General features: G+C 30.6%; 3 protein-coding genes across 3 annotated transcripts; 1 reads left to right on the top strand and 2 right to left on the bottom strand.

Annotated features, from left to right (window-relative positions):
- The first annotated feature begins 3,414 nt into the window (after positions 1-3,414).
- LOC148174857 (uncharacterized) lies at positions 3,415-4,652 on the top strand. Its single transcript, XM_088036923.1, has 2 exons — positions 3,415-4,284; positions 4,338-4,652. Exons 1-2 carry the CDS (start codon positions 3,415-3,417, stop codon positions 4,650-4,652), a joined length of 1,185 nt encoding a protein of 394 aa, XP_087893049.1.
- Positions 4,653-6,090: 1,438 nt separating this feature from the next.
- Positions 6,091-8,654, bottom strand: LOC148174858 (sodium-coupled monocarboxylate transporter 1-like). Its single transcript, XM_088036365.1, has 8 exons — positions 8,433-8,654; positions 8,109-8,386; positions 7,843-8,065; positions 7,653-7,793; positions 7,382-7,600; positions 7,065-7,335; positions 6,849-7,018; positions 6,091-6,788 (listed from the first exon to the last, which is right to left on the bottom strand). The coding sequence occupies exons 1-8, from the start codon at positions 8,597-8,599 to the stop codon at positions 6,572-6,574; spliced, it is 1,686 nt and encodes a 561-aa protein (XP_087892491.1). The 5' UTR covers positions 8,600-8,654; the 3' UTR covers positions 6,091-6,571.
- A 435-nt stretch (positions 8,655-9,089) lies between these two features.
- Positions 9,090-11,070, bottom strand: LOC148174859 (sodium-coupled monocarboxylate transporter 1-like). The gene is made up of 7 exons (XM_088036924.1): positions 10,904-11,070; positions 10,580-10,857; positions 10,313-10,535; positions 10,123-10,263; positions 9,852-10,070; positions 9,535-9,805; positions 9,090-9,485 (listed from the first exon to the last, which is right to left on the bottom strand). The coding sequence occupies exons 1-7, from the start codon at positions 11,068-11,070 to the stop codon at positions 9,090-9,092; spliced, it is 1,695 nt and encodes a 564-aa protein (XP_087893050.1).
- Positions 11,071-13,372: the final 2,302 nt, after the last annotated feature.

Raw genomic sequence — 13,372 nt, forward strand, 5'->3', positions numbered from 1 at the left:
TGTCACATTCGCTTAATTCACATGTAAATCAAGCACATGAGTATTTAAAATTTTACCATTTTAAATTAAGCTGTCATTCGCAGATGTTCAATGTGTGTAAGAATTACGTTTCAAGGACTTTGCTATTTTCATTGACCCGCATTGATCTGTTTGGAAAATTAATGAACAGGTTGGAGAATGTCACATGTTTGATTCATTGGAAAATTCAAATTGAACGCACTTTTCTGTGGAGTGCGCAATATTTTTCTGAATTGTGAAGAATTACAAAACTGTTTTAGATTTTTTCTTGTTGTGTAGGTACTTCTGTATTCTTTACATTGTTTGTTTTCTAAGAAGATTTTTCTAAATTCTTTTAATTCTTCAAATCCCGGATAAATTCTTTTCTAAAAAAAATCATACTAGGCCAGTTTGATTAGTAAAAAAATCAATCATAAAGTTTAAAGATTATAAAAAAATGAAAGACTGAAAATGGCTACTAAAATAACTTACGGGTGGTAGGCGTTGCCACGAATAAAATTGAATAAAAAATTGGTATTTCAAAATTTACGGCAAATTTTCTATTTCTTAGCTAGTTGGCGAGAAAATGATTAATATTATATTTTTATTTTTTTTTTTAAAACCTATAAATAGCTAGATAGCATTCTGTTGCTAAATTATTTGCGAAAATTTTCCTTAAATTGCACATGAATGCGCTGTGAATGATCAACTTTAAATGCTTGTGACATAAATACCTACTATAAAAATTGCCTGAACATTGAGCGATACGACAGTCAGATTTTAATAAAGAACTCAGATTTTAATGAAGAATTTCTCATTATAAGGATGTGCGAACGTTCTGGGAAACCTGCATAGTGTGTTAACTCCTGATTTTTTATTTTTCAGCCGATTTCATTCGTTGTTAGGGGGTTTGATACAGGCCAAGATTTTTGAGATCTCATTTTGATCAAATTTTGATACGATTTTCTAACATGGCAATAAACTAAAAAAAAATTTGACGTTTTTCTATTTTTGGAATTTGTCGAGATCTCGAAACCACCTGTTGAATCACTCAATAATAATTAAAATGAAAATTGTTCATATTTAAATTATAGACAACCAGCAAAACAAAATAAATATGTGAATTGTGAGATTAGTAATAAGCGCTAACGCAACCAACGGTACATCACATTTCTATAAAAAAAGTCCATCATAAACCTATTTCGCTTATGTAAAAATTATAGTAAATTGCTGTCAACCCCATAGAGTTTAGTAAATTATCTTGAAGTGCTTAATAATTAGAACTACAAAATATGGTGGTGTGGCCCGGCGCCTCCACCATTTCTAATTAATTGAAAAAAGTCATTAATTTCCTTTGCTGCTTCCAAAAACAAATTTACTCATCAAATAAATAAATAATTCGTTGTTAAAAATACTCTAATTTAAGAAAATGAATCACATTAGATACTACCGAACAAAAAAAAATTATACTTGTTATCAGGTTTTAACTTCATGACTGAATTCATTGATTGAAGGTGACCTCACAAAAAGTAATTCATTAGAAAACTATTTGTTTATATTACCTTACTAATAAGAAAAGCTGTATCCAAACCGGACTAAACTGGTATTATTCCTAGTTTATTTGTACAAGTTTGGAAAGAATCAACAAATTTTGTTTAATCCGGCTTCTAATCAGAGTAATGGAAACATGCAGTTTTTTTCCATTTTGGCGGCCTTTGAAAACCTTACTGAATTTTTTTTCTCTTCTACCTCATGGCCAAAAATCCCTAGCATTTACAATATTACTATTTTCCGTTGTAATAACAGCTTTTACAGCATTTCTTAAAATAACAAGAGTGAAAAATACGGACACTGTCACAATTGTCGATGTAGCCACAACTTTAACAGTATCAATTTGTGTGATTCTCTCCATAACGAATATTCGTTTTTTTCGTCAAGAAGACATGGAAAGTTTACTGCAGACGCTGACAATTCTTACCCAACAACTCCGTTTGAAATACAAATGTAAATTTCCAACTTGTGTGAAATTCAAAAGAAACTTTTATTTCATACAATTCATGATTGGATTATTTATATTTGCAGAAGCATACACGAGTTTCTCCATTGACTTCAAGTGGGGACTCCGATTTTCAATTAACTACATTAACACTTACATTGTCGTAACAACCGTGTTGTTTTATGACTGTCTGGTGGTGCTCATCGAAGAAAGACTTTCTTTCTTGAACGAGAAATTAGAAGACTTGAGTATGTTTTTCTTAGCACACAGAACATTAAAATCCAGGAAAGAAGAAGGCGTTGTTTTAGATGCAATTGATATGAAATTTTTCTTAAAAAATTACTCGAAACTTCAGAAATCTGTGGATTTGATCAATAATGTTTTCGGAACAACAGTGTTGTTCTTTTATGTGATAATTCAAGCTTTCATAATGAAATCTCTTAACTTTGTAGTTAACATTCTGTCCACAGTCAATTTTCAAGCAATTTTTATATCTATTTTGTCTACAAATTTTTTAGGCACCATCTTATTTGCAGTAAGTTTGAAGAAAAAATATCAATTGCAATAAAAAATGTTAGAAATTGTAGTGCCTTGGTTTTGTCATATCAGCTGACTGCTTCATTGCTGCTTATGAAATTAAAAAGTCGTCTTTTGTCGCTTGGAAATTATTGATAAATATAAACGACTGTTATGATATTCCGAGTGACATTGAAGAAGATTTAGTTCTTCTCGCAGGTTTTCTTACAAATGGAAGTACGGTATTTTCAGCCAACAAAGTTTATAATGTGAACTTTGGAGTACTATTTTCAATGCTTGGCTATATTTCCACATTTGTTTTATTAGCTATGTCATTTGCACCAAAATATGATTTTCAATAAATAATCGTAGTGACAAAGAAGACATGTTCTGTTATTGTAAAAATTTTAGACTTTAGATAATTTTATTAGCATTTTATGTGTAATATTTAAATCGTAAAACTTAAGTTTTACACATTTAACACAGAATTTCACGCAGAATTTACAAAACTGCAACATTTTCCCGTATGTGAACAAAAAAATGAATAAGAAAAGATTACAATTTTGAGTTGTAAGTGGAAAAATAAAGAACTACGACAGTAAACCTAAAAATGTGGCTTACTTCATCGTTTTTCATTCACTCATATTGCTAAGAATCCAGTTTTACATATCTGGAATTAAAAAATTTAGTTTTTTTTAAGAATGAATTCCGGATCTACCAGCCAAAATAAATTATTATTAATAGACACAATTGACAGTACTATTAATAAATAAATCAATAAATTAATCCAAACACATGCAACTGACTGAAAGTATTGCGCACTTATTACAATAAATTTACGTGAATGTTATATAAGAAAGAATTTCCAAAGTAGTGAAAACTAAATTCACTTACTGATTAACAGCATGCCGAATTTACTTGCAAACCAGACAAATTTTAAGTTCTATAAACCCTCAACGATTAGTTTTAGTATTTTCGGTATTTTGCCCCAATGTTCATACAAATATTCGGTATACATTACATTATTGGTATCTGTTACGATTTCAATTTTCTACAATTATTGGTCTTTGCTCTCTCGAATGCATCTAGATACTGTGCAACTTATAGAACTAATCACAAATTTATTGGTGTCAACATGCTCAATATTAACAATTATACTTTTAAATTTTTACCGAAGAGCAGAAATTGGTGGTTTAATTAATACGCTAACTACAATCAATACAGATGTTTATCAACAATATAAGTATCAATTTACAACATGTCTCAAGTTTAAATTCAATTTTTTTGTCAGTCAAATTTTAATTTGGGTGTTTATAGCAACGGAGTGTATAACGAGTTTTCACATGGGACCTAAATTTGGACTCCAACATTCAATAAATTATATTAACACTTACATAATAGTACTGGTAACAGTTCTATACAATTTTCTAATTGTATCAATTAAAAATAGATGTATTGTCTTGAATGAAAAATTCCTGGACTTAAATGTAAAACTTATGTCGATATATAAAACTACAAAGTTTACTAGAGCACGAATAATTATAATCCAAGATGTCAATATAAAATTTTTTGTAAAGAGTTACACGAATATTCACAAAGCAGTCAGCTTAGTCAACGATATCTTCGGGGTTCCACTTTTGCTCGTTTTTATTATCATAGAAGCGTATATTATCAGAACTTTACAAATCACCGTTATGGCTTTACAGGATATCAATTTCGAACAAAACAGTTTATCAATTATGGCCACAAATTTAGTAGGTAGTATTGTTTTTCTTGTGAGTGTTTAAAATTGTCTTAAATGCTATAAAATATAAATTGTGAATTCCAGTGTTATGGGTTTATGATATCGGGAGATTGTTCCTCAACTATAAGCGACATAAAGCAAGCACCTTTCATAGCTTGGCAATTATTAGTAAATATAAATAAAAGTGATGATATAAACAATGAAAATTATGTGTTTGAAGAAGATTTAATTCATCTGGCAGGACTACTTGCAAATAGAGTGACAACTTTTTCAGCAAACGGGTTCTTTGATATTAATCACAACTTAATTTTTTCCATGCTAAGTTTTACATCAACGTTTGTCATCTTGTCCCTGCAAATCCATGTTGCTCATGATCCAAGGAGACCTGTCATCAAATAAATTTGAATCTGGATGATTTACAACAAAGATAAAAGTTACCCAAAAAAAATATTTTACTACTATTTACTTCAAATAAAAATATATCTACAGTTGGTTTAAGTCTAGTATGTAGTTACGAGCTTCAATAAATTATTAATTAAAAACGCCTAAAAGTTATACCGCAGAGAATACAGCAAAATGTTCTGTGCAGTGTACATACCTATCATGGTAAAGAAACAAATTATGTATAATGTATGAATACAATATTTTAATCATATATCATAGAACAACAGAAAACATACAGGTATTCAAGAAAGTCCGCATTTCGGTCAAAGTTAAAAACTCTAAATGTCTAAACATTTTGGCTACAAAAACCATTTCGGATTTTGGTTGAGAATTTAAAAGGAAATCGAGCATTCTAAAACAGTATATTTGCATTTAAAAAATGGAAAAACAAACTATGGAAATTTAGTTCGTAAAAAGTAAAAAAAAATAATAAAACGAAAAATAATTATTCAAAAAACTGAAAAGCAACGACTTTACTTCATGTGTTATGAAATGTTTTTTTTTTGTTTGGCTCGTGGGATATATTTTCTACTTAGGTAAATTATAGTTGGCAGGATTGTTAGACAATAATGTACCTACTGTGTATCCAAAGTCTCCTCTATATGGTCATGTTTACAGTGTAATGAACAAAAAATAGAACTTTTGCTGAAATATACTAATAAAGTACAAGGTGTTTATAAATGTTTCTAGCATAAAGCGTACACTATTTTGCCGCTTTGTTTTCATAGTGAATGTAACTATCTTGAAAATTATTTATAATGTTACTAACTTCAATGACGTTTTAGTTACGGTTTTGTGCCCAAGTTTTCGATTTTCAGGTTTTAAGCCACAACTGGAACAGTTTATTTCTCAAAACTTATTTTACTTCATGTTTGAGGTTAACTGCAAATGTCAGTTGACAAATCGAAACCCATATTTGTAATGAACCGCAAATTTCTTTGACATTTCATATCAACCCTTGATGCTAGAAACATTTATAAACACCTTGTATTAAAACATAAGGTACCAATTAATAAATTGAGTTAAAGAAAGTCGGGAAGTATCTGGTCAAGTTCAAGGATATACTTACTATCTGATTAATTAAATGCATGACAATCATGTACCCAATTTAATTTTTATGTATCTACGTAGGTAAATACTATGCCACAAAGAATTTCATTAAATGTAGAGTCAAAAGATTAAAAATGATCACAAAACACACTTATTTGATTAAAGTATATTTATTTATGTTAGTACTGTTATATTAATAATAACTTACTTTAATTATCCAAAATTCAAAACTGTTTAGCTTATAGAGAAAAAATATTGATATAAAAAAAAAATTCTTCTACATTCTTGTGGATTAACTAACAATTTATTTCACAAACACGTTTTTTATATAAAAGTAGAGAAATAAAGATTATAAAGATGTCTTTATTTACAGCTTCTGAAATATTAATTTCTGACAGTTTTTGCAACAATGTGTTGTAACTGAAACTGTTCTACAAAGGTTCTAATAATGTCACGATATTTATATGATTTGTATTTAACATGTAAATTTGTGTAAATTTATTTTTAAAACGAAACCAGGATCAACATTGTTTCGTGATCTTCATAAGAAAAAGCTTACATGTCATCAAATTAAATTCTATAAATAGTTACATTTTGTGTTTAAATTACAATAAAATGTGTGCAACAAATTCCCTTCATTAAATACTCATTTTAAGTTTACCAGAAATCTTAATTTAATAGGGTAAGTTGAAAATATGTAGAAAGCAAACCGAATTGTACCTAATTATTGTTATTGAATCATTTCTAAATAGTTTTAATGTTAAGTTTTTTTCTTTGAAAATTTAAGAGATCCTTATTAATAAAGTAAATAAAATAAAAACACATCATGTGGCGTCCACTGAATTATTTGGAAGTGTGTTTTGCGTTTCAGTTCGATGTAAAAGAGGATGACTGACGGATTTCTGTTCTTCACGTTTTAGCGACTTGACGGAGTAACTTATAATTAAACTTAAAATGATGGTAATGATAGCTCCTAAAACGCAGTAATATGTGTAAGAGATCCGTAATAAAAAAGACAAGTTGGAGTGTTCCGATCCACTTCTAAAACAGTGAAATTAAATTATTTTATAATATAATTCAAAAGTAATTGTCATTTCATACTTTACTGTAATATTGGTAAAAGTAAACAAACTATGATTCGAAACATCACAGCCATCAGTAGAGAACGGTTTCGAAGGATAACTGAAACCTTCTTTGGACCTGTGATACATTGATAACACGTATAGTATTGTCATAGTCATCACACCTCCAATTGTTCCCCAAAAAGCCCCCTAAAATTAAAGTGTATTATATTAAATTTGATTAATCGTCTACAACAATTGAATTTGTTTGTGGAAAAAGTACGGCCAAAGTGAAGAGTCCCAGGGAAGGCCCATCAATAATTCCTGTTAAACCTGAAGCCAGTGGAATAATTTCACCCAAATGTTGTATAACTAAAATCAGACAAGTACACAAAACACCCTCGGCCACGACAATCAGCTTCAATATAGCAATGGTTTCACGTTCTGTTGGATTTCTTTTTAAAAACTGTTTAACAAAGTCGTTGTAGATTACGCCTGACAATGAGTTTAAGCTCGATGATAAAGTGCTGAAATAATTTTGTATGGATACGTTTTGAATGAGGGAGCTTGTACCTAATGGATGCGCTGACTAGCGTTGCTATGTAAAGCCCATAGATACCAGAAACTTTTTTTGAAATTCGGTCGATCAAATAAGGCACAATCTCGTCATTTTTAGCAATTTGGTGATTTGAGACGGGATCACAATCGGAGTAGTTTGCGTAAGTAATTAATCCTAAAAATGCTGCCAAGGTATTAACTATCCCCCAAGAGATACCAGAAATGACAAGTGATCTGCGGAGCAAAATGTTACATATTTCATTAGCAAACAGGTGAGTAAGTATACTTTCTGCACTTTTGAAATGATGAAAGGCTTAAGTATTTCTGCACACTTGATTGGGATAAACAGAAATAGTACAAAAATTGTGTTCCGTATCCAAATACACATATCCAAAAACTGTCTTTTTTGGTGGGATCAAGATCAAAACTGGAACGTTATAAAATTAGTAGGAGATTACAATAAAGGAGTCTTGTACTCGAAGATATCGAGTCTATGTCCTTTTACTGCAGTTGTCCAAACTTCTGAGAGACCTCCAGCTGATTGAACACCATAGCTGCAAACCACCCCCAAAGAAACGATTATTATGGCAAACTGCAGGATGTCAGTCCAAATTACTGTTCGTAGTCCACCAATTGCTGTGTAAAGAATACAACTTCCACTTAATACTATAGCAATCCAATGGATCTCAAAACCTGTGGCTAAAAAACTTTATTTTTTCTAAATTTGCCATTTTTTATTTACCCGAAGAAAGCGCTAATGTTGGACCGTATACAACAATTGGAAGCAAGAGATTTTCGTACAAAACATATAAAATTGAGCCAATTAGCCGAATTTTGCGGTCAAATCGTTTTTCCAGATATTCGTAGACGCTTGTTACTTGTTCTTCAAACAGTACAGGATAGTAGACAAAAATTGACGCGCTAATTAGACCAATCAAAGAAAGTGAGGTGAGCCAATAAAATGCTCCGTATTTGTATACATCTGCAGGACCTGCTACGAATACTACCCCAGAAAAGTGTCTGGAAAAATTTGTTTAAAAAATGATTTATGAGGTGACGAATTTACCCAACGCTCACAGAGAGTGCTATTGGAATAATTTTCATCCGTTTTCCTCCCAACAAGTATTCATCTTTGGTTGCTTGTTTGCTTCCAAAACATCCAAAATAAATACCAATTAAAATGCTGGATACTAGCACTACTAGTAATATTGCATAGTCGTACCATGAAAACATTTTTACAATAACAAGTATTACAGATATTCAATGGCTTTTAAATGATAGTGGTGTACCTACCTATTCAGTCTGTATAAAATAAACACTTACTTTATTATCATAACATACATTTTACGTATGACATTTGTATTGTATTGTTTCATATAGAAGTAATAATGTGTTCAAAGGAAAATAATACAAACTTAGACTCTTTTGCACTATTTCTATTTACTGTTTATGTACATTAACAAATTATGTAAATTTTTAATTTTAAATTAAGAATAATATTTTATTATTGAACTAAATTTTAAAGCTCATTAAAATGTCGAATTAGTACAGTGTAACTACATAATATCTCTACTATTGAAGTTCGATCAAGAGCTCCTTTATATCAATTTTTTGACATTTGGTTTATTAATTGCTATGTAAAAAGTCGCTGTTATATAGTCGATAGTCAACCTATAAACATTACAGAGAATCTAATCAACAAAATAAATAAATAAAAGCCACGTCATGTGGAGTCCATCAAATAATTTGGTGGGATGTTTTGCGTTGTAGTCTTAGTTTCAGTTACATGTAGCAGAGGATGACTGACGGATTTCTGCTCTTCACATTTTTGCGGTTTTACCGAGTAACTTATAACTACACCTAAAATGATAGTAATAATTGCTCCTATAAGGCAGTAATACGTGTAAGAGATTCGTAACAAAAAAAACAGGTTTGATTCTTTTGGCCCATTAACTGTATTGTTGCTAAAACTAAGCAAACTATGATTCGGAATATCACAACCATCGACAGAGAGCAATTTCGGAGGGTAATAGAAACTTTCATTGAATCTGTGATACATTGATAGGATATACATGATTGCCATAATTATCACTCCTCCAATCGTTCCCCACAAAGCACCCTAAAATGAAAAAAAGTAGTAAAATTAAATTTAATTAGTCGTCTTCAACCGTTGAATTTGTTTGTGGAAAAAGTACAGCCAATGTAAAAAGTCCTAGGGAAGGCCCATCAATCATTCCTGTTATACCTACAGCCAAAGTAATAATTTCACCCAAATGTTGTATGACCAAAATCAAACAAGCACACAAAAGACCTTCGATCACGACGATCAGCTTCAAAATCACGATGCTTTTCCGTTCTGTCGGAGCTGTTTTAAAAAATTGACTAAGAAAGTCGTTGTAGATTACTCCTGACAGAGAGTTTAAACTCGATGATAGAGTGCTGTAATGGAATCTGTAGATGCGTTATGAGTAATCGATATTTTTACCTAATTGATGCACTGACTAATGTGGCTATAAAAAGACCAGAAATGCCTGAGACCTTCTCTGAAATTTTACCAACGAGATAAGGAATAATTTCGTCATTTTTCGCGATTTGGTGGTTTGAAACGGGATCACAGGTGCTGTAGTTTGCATAAGCTATTAAGCCTAAGAAAACTGCAATTGAATTTACTACGCCCCAAGAAACACCAGAAATGATGAGTGATCTACGGCACAAAGTTTTACATATTTAAGAAACAAGATTAGTACAAGTCATACTTTCTGCACTTTTGAAATGATGGAAGACTTAAGAATTTCTGTACACTTGATTGGGACAAACAAATATAGTAGAAAAATCGTGTTCCATAACCAAACACGCATATCCAAAAACTATCTTTTTTTGTCGGATCAAGATCGAAGCTGTAATATTTTTAAATTAATAGAAAATTACATTATTGGAGTCTTGTACTCAAAGATGTCGAGCCTTTCTCCTTTTATTGCAGTCGTCCAAACTTCTGAGAGACCTCCTGCTGATTGAACACCGAAGCTGCAAACTATCACCAGAGAAACAATTATTATTGTAAATTGGAGGATGTCAGTCCAAATTACTGTTCGTAGTCCACCAATGGCAGTGTAGAGAACGCAGGTTCCACAAAGTACTAAAGCTATCCAATGGACCTCGATACCCGTAGCTAAAAAAACTCTACTTCTTATAAGTCTTCCAGTTTTCACTTACCAGAAGAGAGAGCTAATGTTGGGCTATACACAACAACCGGCAGCAACAGATTTTCGTACAACACATACAAAATTGAGGCAGTTAGTCGGATTTTACGATCAAATCTTTTTTCTAAATATTCATAGACGCTGGATACTTGTGGTTTGAACAACACGGGATAATAAATAAATATCGATGCACTAAATATACCAATCAATGATATTATGGTGAGCCAGTAAAACGCCCCGTACTTGTACACATCAGCAGGAATTGCTATGAACAATATCCCAGAAAAGTGACTGGAAAAAATTGTCTAAAAAATGATTTCTGAGATGTTAGAATTACCCAACGCAGACAGAGAGTGCAATTGGAACAATTTTCATGCGTTTTCCACCCGACAAGTATTCTTCTCTAGTTGCTTGCTTATTTCCAAAACATCCAAAATAAATGCCAATTAAAGTGCTGGATACTAGCACTGCTAGTAATATAACATAGTCGTACCACAAAAACATTTTGACAATAACAACTCATGGAATATTAAAATTGTGAAAATAGCTTAATGACTGCAACACAGTAGCCTTATCACAATTGTTGTTATCTGTACCTATTTTGCAATTTTCCTCTTTGTAAATAAATTAGAAATATTTCTGACACTAAGGTGACTTAAGCAATGTCCATTTGAATAAATTTGGCTGGTTGTTTCAAAACGTTCGACTAATTGGAAATATTAAAAAACCATATTTATTGAAACTAAAATTAGAATTTGAACCTTTTACTTGTGCATTTTCTGAACACATTCTGAAAATTGGTTAAGTTTCAACTTTTTTTGTCACAAGAATACAAAATAACAGTTTTTTTATATTTATATTTTCTTTATATTTATACTATATTTATACTTTCTTATGAAAGAAGTGTTTGATCAAGTTTGAATTAGGTACAATTGATAATTTCTGATGTTTACTTATTAAATTTGAATTACAATTTTTTTTTAAACAAACTTGGAAAAATATACCTTGGTAGTAGTGAGAGTATGTTTTACGATAACAAATTAATTATAAAATTGCAAAAATTAATGGCTTTAAAATGATAGCTGTATGTCAATTATTGAGCCAGTATAAATAAAACATTTAGTTTATTGTTGTAACATAAATTTTACGTATGACAATTATATTGTTGTTATAGCAATTTTCAATTACTACAGTAAATAAAATAACTCTACAAGTCATAAAGAATTTTTTAAACCATGGTAACAGAGAACCAACGGATTTCTGTTCTTCATGTTTTGTTATTTCGTCGTAGAACTTACAATTAACCGAAAATTATCGTGATGATGAAACGGAAAATGTAGTAATATGAGTAAGATATCTGCAGAAGAAAGAATAAGTTTGACTATTGAAGCTCAATAAAATGCTAAATTAGTAATATCTTTACCTCTGAGCTTCTTTACATCAATTTTCCTAAGAAGACTGCTAAAAAGTTAAACAGCAAAGTTTGTCACCAGAAAAATCTATAGATTCATAAAACCATAAAGTCTTAAAAATGTTGATAACTGTCATTTATTTAATTTTGAGTCGTAACATACACTTTACGGCCGCAGTTAAAGTTTAATGAATTACAGAAGAAACCTCATTGAAACCACTTTATTTATTTTTATTTCTTTGTTGTTACCATAAAAAGAAACAATCGTTTTTAAAATAAGTTTATTTTACGAGTTTATTATTATTGTGAGTGATAATTTGATAATACATAAAAATTAATAAATCAGATACATAGCATTTATTTATAGATCTTCAGGATTATAAAAGTACACAATCCGTTCCCCAGGAATATTTTCTAATTTGTGAAAGTAAACAAATCGTCCCAACAAATTTTTGGCTAACGTGCTAAAAATATGCAGGCTGAATATTCAGTTAACAATCATCTCACTTTCGTTTCATTGGAAAAATTAATCATGAAATCGAAATTGTTTTCTGAAGTACCCAATGCATACAAGTATAGTGAAAGTAATGTTTTTTTAAGCCGGATATGTGTACTTGTTTGAATCTGTCACACACATAATGCCCAGCCACAACCTGAACATTATTGTTATTATTCAAGAGATTACACCGTAAATGGTAAATAAACCGTAAAAGAACATACCAAATCAATTAACATAAACTTTCTTTTAGGTACTAATTATAAAGTATCGGTAATAATGACTTGAGTGAGCTTGGAAAAGACAATAATGGTGTTCCAAGGTGAAAAGTTTACTTAATTTCAATCACAAGGTCTGTCATTATTATTCAAATAGAGTTACTTTTAACTATGGAAAAACCGTCGTTACTTAGAAATCGGCTTATCACAAAATGGTCCTTAATTCACAACCATAAATAGGTCATAAGTCGTTTGTACCGCTTCTTGCACAATTTTAATCATCATGCTGTATTATCTCGCTAAAACAAGGAAATAAAATCAATTAGAAGATTAATTAAGTGTTAATTTATTGATTCGTGATGAGTGGTGACATTGGACCTATTGTCGAGGATCAGTTGTGCAATGATCATGTGAAATCGTGACACGTTTGATGGTCACTAACTTTTATTATATTGTAAACAAATGCATTCTACAAAATTATCTTCAATGAATGATAAGAATGACAAATAGGTGGACGTGGTTTCAATTTCGGTTTTGAGGTTAATGGAGTTATAAAAAATTACAGTAATTGTATTTTGATAAACACGCGATTTCCAGGCAAAAATTTATGGCTAGTGTTTTAAGAGAAATTTTAAAAGTGAACCCAAATTTTTTAGTGAAGCAAATATAAACTATTTAATA

Source organism: Gnatocerus cornutus, chromosome 5 (genome assembly GCF_029298725.1).
Source record: "Gnatocerus cornutus isolate USDA-ARS CGAHR chromosome 5, icGnaCorn1.1, whole genome shotgun sequence".
NCBI classification, from domain to species: domain Eukaryota; kingdom Metazoa; phylum Arthropoda; class Insecta; order Coleoptera; family Tenebrionidae; genus Gnatocerus; species Gnatocerus cornutus.

Excerpts from the sequence above, each read along its gene's own strand:
- LOC148174857 (XM_088036923.1), top strand. The coding sequence starts at position 3,415 with ATGCCGAATTTACTTGCAAACCAGACAAATTTTAAGTTCTATAAACCC. Across the intron at positions 4,285-4,337 it reads TAGGTAGTATTGTTTTTCTT|TGTTATGGGTTTATGATATC; the intron begins GTGAGTGTTTAA and ends TGTGAATTCCAG.
- LOC148174859 (XM_088036924.1), bottom strand. The coding sequence starts at position 11,070 with ATGTTTTTGTGGTACGACTATGTTATATTACTAGCAGTGCTAGTATCC. Across the intron at positions 10,858-10,903 it reads GCACTCTCTGTCTGCGTTGG|TCACTTTTCTGGGATATTGT; the intron begins GTAATTCTAACA and ends AATTTTTTCCAG. Across the intron at positions 9,486-9,534 it reads TTCCACAAACAAATTCAACG|GGTGCTTTGTGGGGAACGAT; the intron begins GTTGAAGACGAC and ends TTTTCATTTTAG.
- LOC148174858 (XM_088036365.1), bottom strand. The coding sequence starts at position 8,599 with ATGTTTTCATGGTACGACTATGCAATATTACTAGTAGTGCTAGTATCC. Across the intron at positions 8,066-8,108 it reads AACATTAGCGCTTTCTTCGG|CCACAGGTTTTGAGATCCAT; the intron begins GTAAATAAAAAA and ends AAAGTTTTTTAG. Across the intron at positions 7,794-7,842 it reads CATAGACTCGATATCTTCGA|TTTTGATCTTGATCCCACCA; the intron begins GTACAAGACTCC and ends ATAACGTTCCAG.